This window comes from Electrophorus electricus, chromosome 13 (genome assembly GCF_041902795.1).
Source record: "Electrophorus electricus isolate QZ-2024a chromosome 13, ASM4190279v1, whole genome shotgun sequence".
NCBI lineage: Eukaryota > Metazoa > Chordata > Actinopteri > Gymnotiformes > Gymnotidae > Electrophorus > Electrophorus electricus.
This window is the reverse complement of record NC_137509.1, coordinates 1,692,501-1,714,721: the sequence shown is the minus strand read 5'-3', so window position 1 is coordinate 1,714,721 and position 22,221 is coordinate 1,692,501. Positions and strand designations below refer to the sequence as shown.

The following is a 22,221-nucleotide window of genomic DNA, read 5'->3' as shown; positions in this document are numbered from 1 at the left end:
TGGGTCTGGGCTGGAGCCATACAGCCTGGCTTCTGCTGACCTCGTGATAAGTGCTTGATCTTGTGCTGCCCTGATTAGTGACTCCATGCTTTCCCCCAGTCCTGCCTTTACAGCCATTAGTAGGACTGTCTTATGTCAGGCACCCCCGCCATCTGTCATTGGTACATCCCATGGGGAAAGCGCTGTCTATGAATACACACACACCACTCCACGCTGTAGTTTGACCTTTCCTCATGGTAGGGTTAATATGGTTTTAATATAGTTTGCAAAGGTATTATTTACCATTTTGATCTAATTAATGTGTATATGAGGAAATGCAATAAGTCAGTAAAAAAACAAAAAACAAAACTAGAACTGAAATCGACGCAGTCACCCGAGCCCAGTCTTGGGCTAGCTTGTGATTGAATTACGGCAGCCATCGTTACAACGCGGGCTCGTGCGGAGGTTCTCCGTGTGAGTGCTGCTGAGCTGCACGTGAAACCTCATCAGCGCGGCGGAGGCTGCATCAGCGCGTGTGGGCGATGCGCCGGCTGGGAGGTACTTACGCTACCGCTCGCGACTACCATCCACGAGCACGGCGGGTTCAAGGCCACGCGTGTTGGTATGCGCGCGAGGAGCACGGCGATGCCCTCGATGCCGCGTGCCTCTGCGCGGACTTTATCTGGGTCACGCCACGTGCAGCTGTGGGGTGTGTGAGCATGTCTTCGTCAACTGCGCTGTTCATAAACGTTTCCTCCAGCGGAAGTATATTTTATTGATGTGATATAGTTGCTATCAGTTTTTCGCCATGAATGTTCAGTGTGTAATATCTACCACACCTTGATGGACATGTACTGTTTTAACATTGACCTGTAACTCGATCTGTTTTTATGTCATTTCGTATGTTCATTTTTAAATGTCCCAGTAATGCTGCCTGACTGCCGTAATTTTCCCTCTGGCAACACAAAAATAAGGCAAACACGCAGGTTTAATTCCATAATTTATTTAAGACAGTAAATGCACTTATAATCCAGACAAGTGCATAAAACATCTACATGGACAATCTTTTATTAAAAGTTTATTGCTGCACACATTATGTAAGAGTCGTTTTATAAATTTTTAAAAGGAAAGACAACACTTGATGGACAAGGGTCCGTCTCGTTAGCGCGCCTTCTTGAGACTGACAGTAACACGTGCCACACGCACTAAATGAGCCTAGAAGCGGAAACGCTGCACGGACCTGCGGGAGCGGCGCAGTCCCTCGAGCGCGCGTGCGCGCGCTTATCATTGAGAGGCCTTTTCATCTCAGCAGACGGACAGAATAATACGAAACGTCGCAGCACAGACCGAAGCAAAGCGTTCCCAGTGCAACCGCATCTCGGGTTGTGCAAAATGCTTTTAAGAAGTGCTGCTATGTTATCCTGGCAACATCGCGCTGGCTGTAGAAAATAAGCAATGCTTTCCCTTAAATAAAGCAAACACTGCGTGGAGTGAAAAGCGAAGGTTGGTTTATGCCCAGGTGGGACACTGATCACGAGGCAGTCTTCACCTCGAGGGATATTTTTGCAGAGTCACGAAGCTGGCATGGTCAAATGTGCTGAAACGTCATGTGTGTTCCTCGAGAGACACTAACCAAATATAGTGCAATATCACATTACATTTTTCCTTTTTTAAAAAATATTATCTACTGTACATTTTTATGGTAGTCTTGGTGCAGCTAGAATGAAAGCCAGGGAAGGTACATGCAGAAGGTTTTTAAGATCTGCTGGATACAATCCTTTCACTCTTCTTCTTTTAAAAGGTCATGTCATGTAAGCCAGGAAGTGCTGACTAAAGAAAAAGGCAATGACATTGTGAGCCGACATTGAAAACGTGCGTCCCTGAGCGCTACGAAGAAACAGAAATCAAACAGAAAGGAGAGGAGACCAGAGACACAAAAGAATCAGAGAAGGTCACAGGAGATGCAGTAAGAAGGTGTGAAATGGGACACAGCCTTTCCTGAAACCTTAGAGTGACTCTCAGCTCACTATCACCCCGTGAGCCTGGACACAGGAGCACCTCAGTTACGCATACGAGAAATTAACCTGGTTAGTAATTTGTGCAGAACATGCATTTCACAGGCCTGTCACAGCGTCTGCTGGCAGTGTTCATACAATCCCAGTTCCACACCTGCCCTTAACTTCTAATGCACTCTTCACTTTACTGTTTACACAATGTACCGAGCACCTTTCACACTATGCGTCCTTCCGTTATGTTCCAGAATTAGTGTCTGAATCATCTTCCAGTTCTAGATTTAGAACTCTTTTCATGCTCTGCAGTGTTTAAAAAAAGAAAGAAATTTGCCAGCTATATTCCTCCAAGCTCCTCAGTTCTGCTGGAATGTCCTGGGAACGACAGAAGCGGAGAGCAGCAGTGTATGTGGGCAGGAGAGCTGCAGGCAGCACGATGACTCGGCTCTCCTCTCTGAGCCCTCGATCACAGCCTTCATGCAGCCAGCCGTGAGCGTTGGTCACCCGATGGGCACCCTGCTACAGCCGTGAGCGCTGGGCGCCCCACTACAGGGCCTTCACACAAATTTAGAACTTGACATTTTCAGAAAAAAAAGTATTCAGATAATAGCTACAATAATGTCCAACTAAAAGAGGGTTGGAACACTTTCTAGAAGAAAACGCAGCCAGAATTCTGAGACATCACATGATCTGATTTCAGTCATCAAGGTCAATATGTTAAACACAAAGCTGTGGGTTCTCCTCATCCAATACTCTTATAAAATGCTGAAGTCTGAATTTGAGGGAGGTATTTAAAAGGAGTGTGTTTACATATCTGGAGTCACTGTGGCACAACTCTGCAATGTTTCAGTCTAAATTTCATCTCAAAATCTCCATGGAATAGTTTACTTACAAACATACAGTATATTCAGAATGCACAATGCTTTCACTAAACTCAAATCATGAATGACACACACACACACTCATAACTATAAACTAATAAATGAACAAGTGTTTGTAGGAATGGATTTGTAGATGAGTGTGGACGGATAGACCGCAGCCAATCAAATCAATTGATGAAGCTGGCGGATAGAAAATGTGGATGGTTGGGTGATATAAACACACATGTATGAACAAACGCATGCCGTGGCATTCTGGGATATCGTTTGGGAGACGCGGGGTTGGTTGTAGGGTTGTAGTTTTTTGCTCGTAGCTGTAGGGGTGCTGTGGAGAACGAAGCATCACTGCAGGTCTGTCAGCCTGCTGCCCTGCTCGATGACGGCTCTGGCAAACTGCCGGAACACTCGATCCATGTAGGTACTCTGACGAGGCCACACCCCCTCCAGAAATCCAATATGGCCACCGTGGCAGGTGATGAGGAGGGCCAGGTTGGGGTTCTGCTTCACTGCCTCCACAGGTATAGCTGTGGCACACGTGCACACACACGGTAATGAGTAAAATGGGGTAGTACTTATTTTTATATTTATGGCATTGGTGACTCCTTTTAGTACTGTGTTACGTGTTTAAATATTCTGCCGTCTCCAAGTCCCAGAAACCCCAAGCAATGCAATTACCGTGATTGGGCGAGAAGACGTCATCGGCTGCGTTGAGACACAGCATGGGCACCTGTACAGACTTCAGCTTGTGTATGGGGCTGGCGTCACGGTAATAGTCATCGTTGGTCGGGTAGCCGAACATAATTGATGTGAAACGTTCGTCGAACTGTCGGATGGTCTTGGCCTGCAGACAAGAGGGTGGCCAGGTGTGAGACGGCCTGGTCATGTGACTATATGAGTATATGAGTGATCCTCTGACACCCTCCATACCTTCATCACATGGTCTATGTCATAGTTCTTCTCTAGAACAGGCCGATGTCTGAGGGGGAAAATCACAGATTTGAAACTGCAAGCGAGGCATATATTTCGCAAATTTAGCAAAATAATTGCGTGCGTACGCACACACACACACACACACACACACAATAGGCTACAATACATCATGATGGGGATTTTGAAGGACTACACGGGCATGCTTAAGCCATTTGTTCGTATTCTTCTGGGTTATTTCCAATGCAGTCAGCACTGATTTAAAAAACGCTGTCATGACACCTGACATTTTATGTTTTCACACTACCAGAATGAATACTTCCCACCTCACTCAGCCCTTCACAATACAGAACCCCAGACAGAGGGATCAGTAAAGACTGATCCAAAATGTCTTTGAACAAGGACCTCATGTCTCCTAGTGAGAAAAACAACACTGTGACCCAAACAGAATTGCAGTTATGCTCCATCATACTCAGGATCACTTTAAAGGCTGATAATCACACAACAGTTCTTGTTCGCTTGTGATGAAACACTGTCTGCTGCTATGCTAACAATCTTCTCTCAGGACCATGGGGTTTGCACACAGTACTCCACCATGCTGTACTCCGGCATGTAGATCTGACCAGAACCATGAGCCAGTCAGAGATGTGACCAAACGTTACGCTAAGTTACGCTCGGTTACGCTTAGTTATGCTAGGTTACGCTTGGCTATGGTGACCTATAGGCTCCAGCTAAACCAAGCTAATGGTCCCACACCTGTGGACGGAGGCCTGCAGACAGCTGGTGAGGTAGGAGTTGAAGAGGAAGCGGTCAAGGGGTTTCTCCAGGGAGGCGGTGCACTCAAACACGTCCCAGCCAGCCGAGAACACCACCACGCCTTTCAAGCAGGTCTCGTACCCCTTCCGGCCCAGGTAGTTTGCCAGCATCATACTGCATGGAGATGCACACGGGGTCAAAATGTCTGGAGCACAACAACAACAACAACAACGACGACGACGATGATGATGAAGACGAGAAACGTGGCTTATGGATTTGCTTTAACACCCAGAATGTAGCTCGGTATGTATGATTTGTAAAAAAGCAGTACACATATGAGTAGATACATAATACACACTGGATTTACAACTTAGTTAGCCAACATTAGCATAATAAATGAAATTGTAAAGTAAATTATGTTAAAGGCAGGACTCCCCCAGTTCTGTGAGATTTTTTGTTAGTGCTTTTGTTTTGTTTTGGTTTGGTTCGGTCTAGTCCTGACTGGGGGGGGGGGAGAACAGATGAAACAGGACAGTGCAATGTCTGCAGAAGAGCTGCATGTGCCAACGCTGCTGTTGAATGCTTCAGAACATCAACATTAACCCTCCAGAACCCGGAAGGAGTCACACTTATTCTGCAAAATGAAGGCATATTTTAGAGGTGAACAAAAGTGTGGAGGTGAGTGTGTGTGTGTGTATATGTGTGTGTGTGTGTGTGTGTGTGTGTGTGTGTGTATATGTGTGTGTGTGTGTGTGTGTGTGTGAGACATATCTTACCCTCCCATGGAGACCCCTGCAGCCATGATGGGGGCAACAGGGTGGGTGTTGTGCACATGCTCAATCACTGTCTCCAGGTCCTCAGTGTTAGCTGCACAGTACGTCCTTGGAGTCTGGAGTACCAAGCACACATCCATCACACACACACACACACACACACATTCAGACATGATGTATTAATTTCATGTGTTAAAACTAAATATGATCATCAACACTCACCTTGGAAAAACACAGTCGAAGGACACACTCACTGCTGAACATACTCAGAGGACACATTCAGACTGGCTAATGTCGTTGTGACTAACAGGAATTAGAGTAACACGATCCCACTCACCTTCCCTGTGTGTGTGTGTGTGTGTGTGTGTGTGTGTGTGTGTGTGTGTGTGTGTGTGTGATGGACGACTAGAGGGTGGTGATAACTGGATGCTGATCCCTGATGGTGTGGTATTGTAATCCTCTAGTCAATAGCTCACTGATCTGAGAACAGAGCGGATGGATATGATGCATTCACAGCAGGATGTGGCTGCCGGCTGTTTGTTTGAATTGAAACAGATGTGTGTGTGTGTGTGTGTGTGTGTGTGCAGAGCTGCAGAGGCAGTTAAAGCACATCTGATTCAACACATAAACTGCTGGCTAATTAGTTGCTGGGTTGATCAGATGGTTTTAAATGAGGAGAATGCTAACCTGTGCAGTACTGTTCAGAGTATCTCTCTCTCTCTCTCTCTCTCTCTCTCTCTCTCTCTCTCTCTCTCTCTCTCTCTCTCTCTCTCTCTCTCTCTCTCTCTCTCTCTCTCTCTCTCTCTCTCTCTCTCTCTCTCTCTCTCTCTCTCTCTCTCTCTCTCTCTCTCTCCCTACACACACAAACAAACACACACACAGTGTATTCTGTTCTATATTTTTAAAATGACTTCCTGAAACTTGAAGACACTCGCTGTCTTTAGACTTTTTAAAGCAGACACTAACACATTTTATAAATTCCTTCCAATCAAATCCCAAAGACATAAATATTCATTAAGGTTCCCATGCATATGTATATGTATGACATATATTATATTTCTTTAATCAAGTTTAACAGGAATGTTTACAAAGCATCTCTCTTATTAGGTGGTTTACAAACACATTACACAGAGATCTTGTGTTGTCTTAGACGTCTTTTATATGTTCTCTCATATATCTATTAAATCCTATTTAAAGGAATCCCTCAAACACAGCTCACTTCTCCAACCTGTAGTTGACAGAACGTCAGAAGCTGTGGTCTGAACTGTGTTCCACTCAACACGCCTGTTACAAATTCGCATGCACTCAAAGCAGGATGGATGCCCACTCAGTTCAAACACAGAAACCCCCTTCAACCATGCAGTGTCAGCTCAAAGCACTTCATCTACCCCCGCCGCTCGCAGTGAAGTGACAGGGACATCCACACGAGCATTTTATTGGCTTTGTGAGAGCGGTCAGGGCCTGGCAGAGCAGGAGTGGGAACAGTGAGCACGACTAAACACAATGGACACAGTGGGACTCGCTCCCACTGACCACAGTGGAAGGCCACTTCCAAGCAGGCTTACTCAGAAAGTAATAGGTTGATGCTTTCTATTCTCATATTTACCTTGTTACCATTGCGCCATGTTTTAATTTGTTTATTTTATGTTACTACGTGTATTTTATTTTATACTTTTTAAAATAAAAAATGTAAAAAGCCAGTAGTTTCCAGATTCATCTGAGAAACGGTCAGGAACCTTCAGACAGCAGTGTATGCACTGCTAATGTTAAGTACCATTAATGTCAGTGTAAGCACTCCTGATGTTAAGTACCATTAATGTCAGTGTATGCGCTGCTAATGTTAAGTACCATTAAGTGTCAGTGTAAGCACTCCTGATGTTAAGTACCATTAATGTCAGTGTAAGCACTCCTGATGTTAAGTACCATTAATGTCAGTGTAAGCACTCCTGATGTTAAGTACCATTAATGTCAGTGTATGCGCTGCTAATGTTAAGTACCATTAAGTGTCAGTGTAAGCACTCCTGATGTTAAGTACCATTAATGTCAGTGTAAGCACTCCTGATGTTAAGTACCATTAATGTCAGTGTAAGCACTCCTGATGTTAAGTACCATTAATGTCAGTGTAAGCACTCCTGATGTTAAGTACCATTAAGTGTCAGTGTATGCGCTGCTAATGTTAAGTACCATTAAGTGTCAGTGTAAGCACTCCTGATGTTAAGTACCATTAATGTCAGTGTATGCGCTGCTAATGTTAAGTACCATTAAGTGTCAGTGTAAGCACTCCTGATGTTAAGTACCATTAATGTCAGTGTAAGCACTCCTGATGTTAAGTACCATTAATGTCAGTGTAAGCACTCCTGATGTTAAGTACCATTAATGTCAGTGTAAGCACTCCTGATGTTAAGTACCATTAATGTCAGTGTATGCGCTGCTAATGTTAAGTACCATTAATGTCAGTGTAAGCACTCCTGATGTTAAGTACCATTAAGTGTCAGTGTAAGCACTCCTGATGTTAAGTACCATTAATGTCAGTGTAAGCACTCCTGATGTTAAGTACCATTAATGTCAGTGTAAGCACTCCTGATGTTAAGTACCATTAATGTCAGTGTATGCGCTGCTAATGTTAAGTACCATTAATGTCAGTGTATGCGCTGCTAATGTTAAGTACCATTAATGTCAGTGTATGCGCTGCTAATGTTAAGTACCATTAATGTCAGTGTATGCGCTGCTAATGTTAAGTACCATTAAGTGTCAGTGTAAGCGCTCCTGATGTTAAGTACCATTAATGTCAGTGTAAGCACTCCTGATGTTAAGTACCATTAAGTGTCAGTGTAAGCACTCCTGATGTTAAGTACCATTAATGTCAGTGTAAGCACTCCTGATGTTAAGTACCATTAATGTCAGTGTATGCGCTGCTAATGTTAAGTACCATTAATGTCAGTGTATGTGCTGCTAATGTTACGGACCATTAATGTCAGTGTATGCGCTGCTAATGTTAAGTACCATTAATGTCAGTGTAAGCACTCCTGATGTTAAGTACCATTAAGTGTCAGTGTAAGCGCTCCTGATGTTAAGTACCATTAAGTGTCAGTGTAAGCACTCCTGATGTTAAGTACCATTAAGTGTCAGTGTAAGCACTCCTGATGTTAAGTACCATTAAGTGTCAGTGTAAGCGCTCCTGATGTTAAGTACCATTAAGTGTCAGTGTAAGCGCTCCTGATGTTAAGTACCATTAAGTGTCAGTGTATGCGCTGCTAATGTTAAGTACCATTAATGTCAGTGTAAGCGCTCCTGATGTTAAGTACCATTAAGTGTCAGTGTATGCGCTGCTAATGTTAAGTACCATTAATGTCAGTGTATGCGCTGCTAATGTTAAGTACCATTAATGTCAGTGTAAGCACTCCTGATGTTAAGTACCATTAAGTGTCAGTGTAAGCGCTCCTGATGTTAAGTACCATTAAGTGTCAGTGTAAGCGCTCCTGATGTTAAGTACCATTAAGTGTCAGTGTAAGCACTCCTGATGTTAAGTACCATTAAGTGTCAGTGTAAGCGCTCCTGATGTTAAGTACCATTAAGTGTCAGTGTAAGCGCTCCTGATGTTAAGTACCATTAAGTGTCAGTGTAAGCACTCCTGATGTTAAGTACCATTAAGTGTCAGTGTATGCACTCCTGATGTTAAGTACCATTAAGTGTCAGTGTAAGCACTCATTAACAGATCCCTAGTGACTGTGATTCAATTACTAACCAGGCGAGTGTTTTTCCTTTAACAACACTTATACATCAAAGACTGTGGATATGATCGATCTGGTTAAAGAACTGTTATCTCAGGCACAGTGCAGTGAGTGAGATGTATTTCATAAATGTACTACTAAAGAAAGCAAACAACAGCGAGGACAAATGAAAACATTCAACATAAGACTGTTAGCCCGGACAGAGTCCCCAAAAGATGTTGGTAACAGCTGTAGTTACTCACAGACATGCACACTGTGGTCAGTCTCTCTCTCTCACAAACACACCCACCCACCGAACCACACGCACATACTGTGGTTATTCACACACACCCTGTGGTCAGTCTCTCTCTCTCTCTCACACTCACACATATTGTGGTCATTCACACACACGCACACACACACACACACACACACACACATACAAACACTACTGTCAGTCTCTCTCTCTCTCTCTCTCTCTCACTCACACACACACACACACACACACACACACACACACACACACACACACACACACACACACACACACACACGTCATTAGGAACAACATCATTGTGGGGTCAGAGAACAGGCAGGCACTGCGCTGATACTTTGAGGACATTGCATTTACAGTACACCAGTCAGCACAATACAGCACCCTGGAGCCAGAATATGTTAACACTGACACTGGGCTTTACTGTGTAACGTATGCTGTAACTGTTATCAGACTGGGTTAACACTGACACTGGGCTTTACTGTGTAACGTATGCTGTAACTGTTATCAGACTGGGTTAACACTGACACTGGGCTTTACTGTGTAACGTATGCTGTAACTGTTATCAGACTGGGTTAACACTGACACTGGGCTTTACTGTGTAACATAGGCCCGTAACTGTTATCAGGATTAAACTGTCCTGTGTGATTTAAGATACATTTCATATTTAACCTGTTTTTTGCTACACACTCTCACGGTCTGCAGACAGGAGATTTTCTTCTGCTGTTTTTTTCACTAAACAACAGCGTAACTGTGGTTACAAAAACAAAAACAAACTAAGAAGGAAATGGTGTTCTCACCAGCAGCTTCTCACCAGACACACCTCTGTTGTTGAAGACCACACATCTGAAAAACAAGGTAGCAGCAGTTCAGATATTCAGTCCTACCACACATCCCGACACTGTTCGCTGTTCTTTATACAAAATCACTACCTTGTTTTCCCAAAATACAATACTGGAAAACACAAGCCTCCAAATCCCCTTTTGGTCAAGGCCGTTTCGATTTACCCTTAGCTCACGGCAGACCAGACAGACTGCAGAGAAGGTCTCCAGAGGGGTATGGGCTGATGCCAGTTAGGCTTAAAATCTATTCTACAAAAATGGAAACTGGTCATATTTTTAGCTGTTTTCAGCTTTGAATAAGTACGGAATAGTTTTGAGTGCTTTGAGTAGTTTTCAGTGCTTTCTTGGAGAATGTAGGCCACAGAACCAAACAGGTATCCTGGGTCTTCACTGGGTCTTATATATTCATTAGTCTTAGCTAGTCTGGGTCTTCACTGGGTCTCATATATTCATTAGTCTTAGCTAGTCTGGGTCTTCACTGGGTCTCATATATTCATTAGTCTTAGCTAGTCTGGGTCTTCAGTGGATCTTATATATTCATTAGTCTTAGCTAGTCTGGGTCTTCAGTGGATCTTATATATTCATTAGTCTTAGCTAGTCTGGGTCTTCACTGGGTCTCATATATTCATTAGTCTTAGCTAGTCTGGGTCTTCAGTGGATCTCATATATTCATTAGTCTTAGCTAGTCTGGGTCTTCACTGGGTCTTATATATTCATTAGTCTTAGCTAGTCTGGGTCTTCAGTGGATCTTATATATTCATTAGTCTTAGCTAGTCTGGGTCTTCAGTGGATCTTATATATTCATTAGTCTTAGCTAGTCTGGGTCTTCACTGGGTCTCATATATTCATTAGTCTTAGCTAGTCTGGGTCTTCAGTGGATCTTATATATTCATTAGTCTTAGCTAGTCTGGGTCTTCACTGGGTCTTATATATTCATTAGTCTTAGCTAGTCTGGGTCTTCACTGGGTCTTATATATTCATTAGTCTTAGCTAGTCTGGGTCTTCACTGGGTCTCATATATTCATTAGTCTTAGCTAGTCTGGGTCTTCACTGGATCTTATATATTCATTAGTCTTAGCTAGTCTGGGTCTTCACTGGATCTTATATATTCATTAGTCTTAGCTAGTCTGGGTCTTCACTGGGTCTTATATATTCATTAGTCTTAGCTAGTCTGGGTCTTCACTGGGTCTCATATATTCATTAGTCTTAGCTAGTCTGGGTCTTCACTGGGTCTCATATATTCATTAGTCTTAGCTAGTCTGGGTCTTCACTGGGTCTTATATATTCATTAGTTTTAGCTAGTCTGGGTCTTCACTGGGTCTCATATATTCATTAGTCTTAGCTAGTCTGGGTCTTCACTGGGTCTCATATATTCATTAGTCTTAGCTAGTCTGGGTCTTCACTGGGTCTCATATATTCATTAGTCTTAGCTAGTCTGGGTCTTCACTGGGTCTCATATATTCATTAGTCTTAGCTAGTCTGGGTCTTCACTGGGTCTCATATATTCATTAGTTTTAGCTAGTCTGGGTCTTCACTGGGTCTCATATATTCATTAGTCTTAGCTAGTCTGGGTCTTCACTGGGTTTTATATATTCATTAGTTTTAGCTAGTCTGGGTCTTCACTGGGTCTTATATATTCATTAGTCTTAGCTAGTCTGGGTCTTCACTGGGTCTTATATATTCATTAGTCTTAGCTAGTCTGGGTCTTCACTGGGTCTTATATATTCATTAGTCTTAGCTAGTCTGGGTCTTCACTGGGTCTTATATATTCATTAGTCTTAGCTAGTCTGGGTCTTCACTGGGTCTTATATATTCATTAGTCTTAGCTAGTCTGGGTCTTCACTGGGTCTTATATATTCATTAGTCTTAGCTAGTCTGGGTCTTCACTGGGTCTTATATATTCATTAGTCTTAGCTAGTCTGGGTCTTCACTGGGTCTTATATATTCATTAGTCTTAGCTAGTCTGGGTCTTCACTGGGTCTTATATATTCATTAGTCTTAGCTAGTCTGGGTCTTCACTGGGTCTTATATATTCATTAGTCTTAGCTAGTCTGGGTCTTCACTGGGTCATATATTCATTAGTCTTAGCTAGTCTGGGTCTTCACTGGGTCTCATATATTCGATCATTCCTTTATTTCACTGCAGTATTACATGGTCACTCTCATCACAGATGGCTTTTAGTGCCCCTCTCATTAGTGATCAACTATTTGGTGCTCTCTCTCTCCTTTGCACTCTTTCTCTCCCTCTTTCTCACTCTCTCTCACTTCCACCTTCACTCATTTCTCTTCATTTTTCTTTTTGTTTCTCTCGCAGCTGTTCCCTTCTTGCTTCAATTCAATTACATTCAATTCAATTCAGTTCAAGGTAGTTTTATTGGCATGATTGTATCAAGAACAATTTTGCCAAAGCAAACAGTTTGGTGGTGAACATGGTTGGGGGAAATACCATTGTTTTTAAATGAACGATGACGATAATGGTTCTAACAGTCATAACTAACAAAATAAGAAAAGTAAAAATGTGTCATTAAACTATAATAAAGACAGAATTTGGGAGTATACTTTTAAATTTTACTGTGAAATTTTGTCTAATCTGTGTGAATTTTCCTAATGGAAGAGAAAGCCCTGTTCTGTCTCAACCTCTCTGCACTAACAGTGATCACACAGTCTTCTCACCACCCTCACAGTGATCACACAGTCTTCTCACCACCCTCACAGTGATCACACAGTCTTCTCACCACCTTCACAGTGATCACACAGTCTTCTCACCACCTTCACAGTGATCACAGTCTTCTCACCGCACTCACAGTGATTACAGCCTTCTCACCACTCTCACAGTGATCACACAGCCTTCTCACCACTCTCACAGTGATCACACAGTCTTCTCACCACTCTCACAGTGATCACAGTCTTCTCACCACTCTCACAGTGATCACACAGTCTTCTCACCACTCTCACAGTGATCACACAGTCTTCTCACCACTCTCACAGTGATCACACAGTCTTCTCACTACTCTCACAGTGATCACACAGTCTTCTCACCACTCTCACAGTGATCACAGTCTTCTCACCACTCTCACAGTGATCACAGTCTTCTCACCACTCTCACAGTGACCACACAGTCTTCTCACCACTCTCACAGTGATCACACAGTCTTCTCACTACTCTCACAGTGATCACACAGTCTTCTCACCACTCTCACAGTGATCAGTCTTCTCACCACTCTCACAGTGATCACACAGTCTTCTCTGTCTGGGCAGTCAGGATTGTTTGTATCGGCCTGTTTCTACGATCAGACTGTGGTGACTGATCTGTCTCTGCTGTGGATCTCTGACGGTGTAGAGATATTCTGATTCTAAATCATATTCTCCGTTCAGAGTCCAGTAAGAGTTTTGTTGTGTTTGTCCAGTGGTCCAGATAGACTTCTCTTGACTATGTAGTATATTTCTGCAGAATTCTGCATGCATGGAATGATTGTCCCGTCTAGTGTAGTCGTGGTTACTGAGTGGACCCTACACCTCCCTACAGGGCAACAACAGTTTGTTCATCTGTAGAATGTTTCTTGGACTGCATAGGGAAGCTCTTTGTGCTTTTCCTATTAGTGCATTCACTCCCAGATCAAAGTTTCTTCAGCCCAAGGGCATCATCATTTAATGAGTGCTGTAGGGCCATGTTTCCTAGAGTGAAAAGGTGACTGTTTTCCAGAGCCCTGGCTGAGATCTGAGATCTCTCTCTGTCGGTCTCTCTCTCCTCACACTCATTTCTTACTCTCTCATTCTGTTTTTCTGTTTCTCTCACTGTCATCATATCTACAAGTGTTATCAGACATGGCACTGTTAAAATATATACAAGTGTTACCAGACATGGTAATGTCATCACATCTATGGGTGTTATCAGACATGGTAATGTCATCACATCTACAAGTGTTATCAGACATGGCACTGTTATCACATCTACAGGAGTTATCAGACATGGTAATGTCATCACATCTACAAGTGTTATCAGACATGGCACTGTTATCACATCTACAGGTGTTATCAGACATGGTAACGTCATCACATCTACAGGGGTTATCAGACATGGTAACGTCATCACATCTACAGGGGTTATCAGACATGGTAATGTAATCACATCTACAGGTGTTATCAGACATGGTAATGTTGTCACATCTATAGGTGTTATCAGACATGGTAATGTCATCACATCCACAGGCATTATCAGACATGGTATGTCATCACATCTACAGGTGTTATCAGACATGGTATGTCATCACATCTACAGGTGTTATCAGACATGGTATGTCATCACATCTACAGGTGTTATCAGACATGGTATGTCATCACATCTACAATCGAGACAGGTGTCTCAGAACATTCTAATTCACACACAGAAGGCTGGGGTTGAGTGTAGTGTGTTGGGTGTAGGGTGTTGCGTTGTGTGGTGGGTGTGAGGTTTGTGGGGTTGTGTGTGGTGTGTGATGTGTGTATGGGGTTTGTGCTGTTGTGTGTGGTGTGTGTGGGTTTGTGTGTGATGGGTGTGGAGGTGTGATGGGTATGTGATGTGTGTGTGTGTGTGTTTGTGTGAGCTGTGTGTGTTGGTCGCAGGAGGCTGGGCTGTGATGGTCGTGGTTCTGACCCACCTGTAGCCAAGCTCTCGGCTCTGCTGGACCATGTGCAGGATGTAAGACTCGCGGCTGGTTCCGGTCAAACCCGGCAGGAGCAGCACAGTGGGGCGTGCGGAGGGGTCTGGGTGGGAGGTGCTGGTATCGTTATCAAACCAATCCAAAGAGATCTGACCTCCATCTGGTGCTTTGATGAGCTCACTGCCAGACAAGAGCATGCACATGCACACACACACACACACAATTTATATGTACCATCAGACCAGAAGGATACATCTAGGAAAATGTGTGTTTCTATTAGAATGTATGCTTTGACTGGTATTCACAGAGACGGTTGAAATGGCAGCAGACCATCATCGTTATTACAATATGAATTACAATATGAATATTACAATATTAATATTTAAATAGGAATACTGTATGAAAGACTGTTTCTGGTGTAATGGCCATATTAATCTTGAGTCTTAGAAAACGTCACCCGCCAGGGGCTTTCTCTGAGCAGTGAGATCCTTCCCCTGCATGTTCTACTTCATTTTTGCAATGTATTTATTTAGAACTCTTCTCACCAACCTGTTTACTTAGATCCGACTTACTCCAGACTTTAGATCCAGCCCAAATAGAACAGGACCAATCCAGCCCAAATAGAACAGAACCAATCCAGCCCAAATAGAACAGAACCAATCCAACTAAGTAGATCTTCTGAAGAAATTAATTAGCTTTGATTTTGTTAAGGCATATTAATATTAAAACTAAGATTAGGATTAAAACTAAGCAGAAGACCTCCAGAGGGAAACCTGCCTAGCAAATGCCCACATCTCCACCCCTAATGCCCACAACTCCACCCCTAACTAATGCCCACAGCTCCACCCATAACTAATCCGTACATCTCCACCACAAACAAATGTTATTAGCATGTATACAGTTGCATTTCCTCAGCTAGTATGCACCCTGCTGGTTACACTTTCAGCCCTGATGGTTTAAAAAAAGCAACTATATCCAGGTATATGATTTTTTGAATTGCTGAATTAGTTACTTCACTTAATTATGTACTTAATTGTTTTACTTAAATGTGCACACAAGCAGAAACTTAAACAAGGGCAACTAAGATGAGTTAAAGGGAGCTGCTTTTCCTTCACCTCTCAACTGATGTCGGAACGAGTGTGGGTGGGTGGTGTTGTAGAGGGGGAGGGTAGAATGTGTCAACCAAGCCCAGAAGAGATAGAGAACGAGGGAGAGAGACAGACAGAGAGAGAGAGAAACAAGCAGAGAACGTGGGAGAGAGCGAGAGGGAGAGACAGAGAGAAACAGGCAGAGAACGAGGGAGAGAGCGAGAGGGAGAGACAGAGAGAGAGAGAAACAGGCAGAGAACGAGGTAAGGAGCGAGACACTGCAATCTGACCTCACCTCAAAACCACCTGCGCTGAGCACTGACATCACTCTTTCCCCAGTCTGCCCAGCCCTCTCTGTCTTTATCCCACTCTCGCTCTGAGAGTGCAGTAGAGATGCTACACGGAGTCATGCTTTAAACAGTGAAACAAACTCAAAACAGAAGCTCAGTTAGCCTACACGCAGTACAAAGGCGAGCCAATCCCACGCAGAGTTGCACACTCGGAGACAAAATGAATATTCATCACTTTTGTGTTGCCTTTGCATACCTCAGAAAGCTCACTCACTCTTCCTCTCTATCTGTCTGTCTCAAAAGTTCAAAGTTCAAAGAGGTTTTATTGTCATTTCAGCTATATACAAGTACACAACAAAAAGGAGACGATGTTCCTCCAGGACCATGGTGCAACACAAAACGACAGTGCAACAGACAACATGCTCTCTGACATGTCTCACATCACTATGCATCCCACTGCCTAATCAATATACATCAGTGCCTCACAGGCATAGTGGGGATCACAGTTGTGGTGGGGGATTCATGTGCATCTGGAAACATGAGGCTGCAGTCCGGGTCCGAGATCTGGCCTACTGCATCACACGACACTACCTCTCGCACTCAGCTCTCTGGGAGTGATGCGGAGCAGAGTGTGATTTCAGAGCCTGTGTTACATGTACACACGGGGACACCAGCCTGTCCTCACCTCATGCGCCCTCCCAGTCTCACGAGACGAGGAGAAGATTAATGGAGTTGCTAATTCAATGTTCAGGGTTTCTCTGCGGACCTGACTGCTGACACGACAGCGGGTCTCAAAGGCGAGGGCATTAGGAGGCGTGGTCACATTTTACAGGGTCGTGACCACCTTAGCAAAAGCCTGCAAGCTGGATGCATGTTCAGGTCCTGCCACCCGCTATCCCTGCCTGGGGGGCTGTGATGTCAGTTGGGACCCTCATCACTCTGCAGTGGGCAAAACAAACCTACTGTTGCACAGATCATTTCACAAATTGGAACACAAATGCTTAAAAAATTCTAATTTTTTAAAATACATACTATTTAAAATTCCAACTATTTTGTCATATAATGATATAAAAGGTGCCTTCAGGTGTTACTTGTTACTTATACATATATATAAGTAGCATATAGGTACATATGCTATTTACTGTATATGAGTATGTATATACATTATATTAGTTTATGCAAACAAAGTATTATATTAATGAATGCAGGTGCATGTAAAGACTTTGGTGAGAATACGCCTCAGTGATCTGCCACGGTGTGGTCCGAGCCTTCAATTTAACATTCTCTGCAGGATCCATTTCAAAAGCAGCTGTCGTGTTTTCACACTTCTCTGTGGAGCCGATCCAGCCGCACAAGTGTACGCGCCCAGGACTGGTGGGTGAGGTTTTCTACACACGTGGCACAGCTCTCGGCCCAATCTGACCGCGATGTCACTGCGCCTGTCAGAGCCATACAGGTGGGGCTTTGCCAGTACACGATCTGCTTGGTTTTCTTCCTCCGATCCTTGTTATTATGGAGTTATTGTAGGGATTGATCAGAGACTAATCCCTATCCCCTTAGGACAGAGTACAAGTCTCCTTACTGAGGTCTGAGCAAATAAACCACCACAACCAGGGAAGGGTGTGCTGGAGCAGTGTCATTCCTCCACCACGGCTGCATCTGGTGTGTCTCAGCTCCATGGAGCCTGCTTCAGCTACTGGCATGCGCTGTAGTGGCGTCACAAGTAGGATTATTCCAGGTCGCGTCCAGCATGCGATATGCTCCGGCACAAAAGTCCACTTAGACTTGCTTAATTATTGAACGCGTGCCCAAGCTAATGTGCAGAATTTGAACGAGTGGCGCTTTCACACAGCTGTGCTCCTTCAGAGTGAGGTCCACGATTAACTTCAAAATTTGACGCCGTCTCCACGGAAATAGCCTCCGTCTGGCGGCCGTGGTGTCCGCATGACGTTTTGTTCATGCTGTGTTTTTCTGCTGCATTTGTTGTGTTTCGGGTGCACGCCACACCCAAACAGGTGGTGTGTGTTGAGTCCTGTTTGCAGTGTCACCTGTGTGTCGTTATGTTGTTACGTTGTTCACTTTATAAGCCCTTTGTGTGGCTGGTTGTCGGTCGTTACGTCGCCTTTGTTTGGTTTGTTTGTGCACACTTATGTTCCTTTTCATTAAACTCTTCTGGACACTCTATTTACTCTAAACCAGACTCTAAACTTCTGGCCCTAAACAATATTTTTTATCTGAAATTCTGTGAGTTCACTATTTGATTACTACTAGCACCTAGCACCTCTAGCGCCGTAAGTGCTAAATAAATGTCTAGCACCTTTAGCATCTAGCACCATTAGTGACTAGAACCTTTAGCGTCTAGCACCTTTAGCGTCTAGAACCTTTAGCTACTAGAACCTTTAGCGACTAGCACCTATAGCGACTAGCACCTTTAGTGCATTCTCAATTAGCTACACGAACACTACAGTGATATTTGTCTTCTGGATTATGCAAATTTGATTGAAAATGTGCAGTTGACTGCGTCCGCACAGACATTTTACATTATTTATTTTTTACTATTATTCATTTTATTTTTAATCTGAGTAGGTACATAAAGACTCAAGCATAGCATAGGGCTGGCTGGGCAGAAATAGTCATCATTACACCTGGTGCAGGTAATACTGTGTATTTACTCTTAGAAAACAGAGGCTGCTGAGGTTATACTGAGTCAGCATGAAGTGGTAATGTGGGTTAGACAGTGAATGCAAATGATCACGTAGTCAACTTTAAAGCTGATCAGCCAATCATACTACAGTCTCGGGGGCTTCTCTGCTCATCAGCCAATGTCACAGCACTATGCAAATAAATAATGCAAGTTTAAACTTATGTAAAACCTGTGTTTACTCAGGCTGAAGAGCCAAACTAAAGTGTCAAACTGGAGAAATCCCAAGAGAAAAGTAATTACAGGTACCGTATCACCAACATAATGAACCTGTCGGGCCTGATTCAATTAGTGCATTAGAAAAAAGGTACAATTGTTTAGGAATCCTGAAGTATTTCTAGGAGGACCTTCTAATAACATAACTGTGATATGTAGATATAACCCAAGTTTAGGAATCCTGAAGTATTTCTAGGAGGACCTTCTAATAACATAACTGTGATATGTAGATATAACCCAAGTTTAGGAATCCTGAAGTATTTCTAGGAGGACCTTCTAACAACATAGCTGTGATATGTAGATATAACCCAAGTTTAGGAATCCTGAAGTATTTCTAGGAGGACCTTCTAATAACATAGCTGTGATATGTAGATATAACCCAAGTTTAGGAATCCTGAAGTATTTCTAGGAGGACCTTCTAATAACATAGCTGTGATATGTAGATATAACCCAAGTTTAGGAATCCTGAAGTATTTCTAGGAGGACCTTCTAATAACATAGCTGTGATATGTAGATATAACCCAAGTTTAGGAATCGTGAAGTATTTCTAGGAGGACCTTCTAATAATATAGCTGTGATATGTAGATATAACCCAAGTTTCTTATCAGTATCTAATAAAGGAATGATGACTGTCATTGCAAAGCACAGTGATGATGTCTGAAGTACAAAGCACTTACTTCCTGTAACAGACGCAGGGTTTGGAGGTGACGAATGGCCTGAGCAGGGTCTGCACACGGCCCTCCCAGCACCAGAACGTGGGGTAGTAGGTCTCCGACACCACAGGACAATGGTCCTTCAGGAACTCACAGAACTTCTTCCCTCCTGCTATCAGCTGTGGCTTCTGCAAGACAGCACAGCAGTGGCAGAGACTTCCGGAACCACTCCGTGGACAAGGTGCACGGCAGACGGGACAAACGAGAAATGCCGGAGAAGGCGAGCGTTTGTTTTTTCGTCAAGGTGTGTGAGAGGGTGAATATGCTTTCATACTGTTTAATGGGAAAATAACCCCTCGGCTCATATGGGTGCACATCACAGCGTGGTCAGTCTCACTGCCATGCTTGTAAACGTGGAGCAGGCTGTATGTCAGTTACACATGCAGCGCATTAACCCTTAAAGTCCAGTATAAATGTCCTTGTTTTGGCTGAAACAATAGATGAGCCTTTGGGTAGTGATGAGCGCGCCCTTCAGTAAGGGATGACAGTCACTGTGGGTCTCCCACAAACCTCAGAGCAGACGCCGCGAGACTCCGGTCTACACGGAGCGGACAACGGAAATGTGAGAAAAAACAACATGAAAAATAATGAGATCGTGAAAAATCCACGAACTCAAGACAGAACGAAACGGACGAGAATAAAATTCGCCTGCAATTACGAATACATTTATTAATGCCATTTACGATCACAGGTACTAATGACATGTTATATACTGCATCTCTAACAGAAGATTAATCGACTGTTTGCGTTCATTTGTGTTCAAATGCATCAAATGCATGGTCTCGCCCGTACAGGTACCTTTGGTTGTCCTTAGCAGCTTATAGACAGGACGGTCCAATATATCGATTGCTAATAAAACCTGCATGCACACGGCATTTTGACTCTGAATTGCAAAAATGATTGACTGTTCAATAGCACTGTGCACATGTTTGTTTAGAGCCCAGTGAAAAAGAATTGCCGGTGTGCCGCGAGACATCCCCGCCTGCCGCATCTCTCTCGCTGAAGCTGCTTTCCATACCGAAAGACTAGAAGACACGAGCATCCCACATGGGTCCTCATCGGTGTCGAATCGGATTTGGATAAAGCTTTTCTTTGTGAAGTAACCGTGCACAAAGCCCGCGCTGCCTACCTTGGCCACGGAGGTCCAGTAATAGCAGGCGTAGGCGGCGCTGAAGCCCAGCACGAGCGACAGCCCGACCCCGGACCCGAGCAGCCCGACTCGGACTTGGCTCTCCAGATACACGGACAGGTCCCTGGTCAGAACGTGCAGGTTAAGGTCCGGTGAGATCATCGCCAAGTCCCGTTTCAATGCTGCGCTTCTGGGGAGGCTGGGGGAGCAGTCGGGCTCAACCGTAAACCTGAGCGCGCAGTAACCGTGTGAAGGACGGTGGAGGTTTGAGAAGAAATCGCGCGCCGGGGCAGCCGCGAGGGGCGCTGTGCGCAGGTCACGTGCGGTAAGGCACTAGGGCAAAGGCACGCGGAGTGAACTCGCCGCAGCCTCGGTAACCGGGTGAACGGGTGAACGGGTGACCGGGTGACCGGGTGACCGGGTGACTAGTGGGTGACTAGTGCAGGAGGGATATGCACACAGATCTACACAATAAACCGCAGATCTCACTGAAGTAATTTTAAATATTAAAATTTTTCTGGTACTTGCCTTTGTTATAATATAATAATTGCAATACATTATATTACGTTGTTAAATTATATAACAACATTTCATATGAGTATTCATGCAAAGTGGTAGACTACTGAAGAATACCATAATGTCGAAGAAATCTCCGTTGTTCTTGGAAATCGCTCTGAAACAGTGCGACGCCCTCTAGAGGTCACAAGCATCGGTGTGCGGTATTGCACGGGGAATGAACGGAGATACAGGATGTGTGTGTGCTAAACTCGGGTTAGGGTTACGAAATGACTCCTTTTGTATGCTAAACTTCACTAAACTTTGTCTATTTCACTAGACCCTTTTCATAGGTTGTGATGTACTCAGAGTCTTTTCAGTAGTTGTGATGTACCCAGGTGTACATACTGAAGATCAGTCTGTTTTACATATGAAAATGACATTCTACCAAGATTTACACTCAAACTGGCCACTTCACATCTATAGTTCTGTCAGAATTGTTTGAATTTCTATTTTTTAGGCTCATGAGCCTAAAAAGTCATTTTTTGGCATGTAGATGGTGATGTGTGAGCATAAGGAGGTTTATGTCAGATTATATACATGCATGCTGTACGTAATGTCGTTCCTAAATTCCTCTGTATGCTGTGGCATAATAATTTCTATTTCATTCACGAATAAAAATGCAGACTTGAGAATTAGTTGAAGAGAATAGCTGGTCCCTGTTATTTATCGCAGATCAGTGTTATCAAGCATTATTGATTGTCTGATAAGCACTCAAAAAACCCCACTAATGTTTATACAAT

The 22,221-nt window shown here is 43.7% G+C and overlaps 1 protein-coding gene across 1 annotated transcript; it reads right to left on the bottom strand.

Moving 5' to 3' along the window:
- Positions 1-966: 966 nt before the first annotated feature.
- Positions 967-21,372, bottom strand: abhd3 (abhydrolase domain containing 3, phospholipase). The gene is made up of 9 exons (XM_081695098.1): positions 20,924-21,372; positions 19,759-19,922; positions 14,784-14,966; positions 10,107-10,152; positions 5,326-5,438; positions 4,550-4,723; positions 3,794-3,842; positions 3,542-3,707; positions 967-3,390 (listed from the first exon to the last, which is right to left on the bottom strand). Exons 1-9 carry the CDS (start codon positions 21,083-21,085, stop codon positions 3,209-3,211), a joined length of 1,239 nt encoding a protein of 412 aa, XP_081551224.1. The 5' UTR covers positions 21,086-21,372; the 3' UTR covers positions 967-3,208.
- Positions 21,373-22,221: the final 849 nt, after the last annotated feature.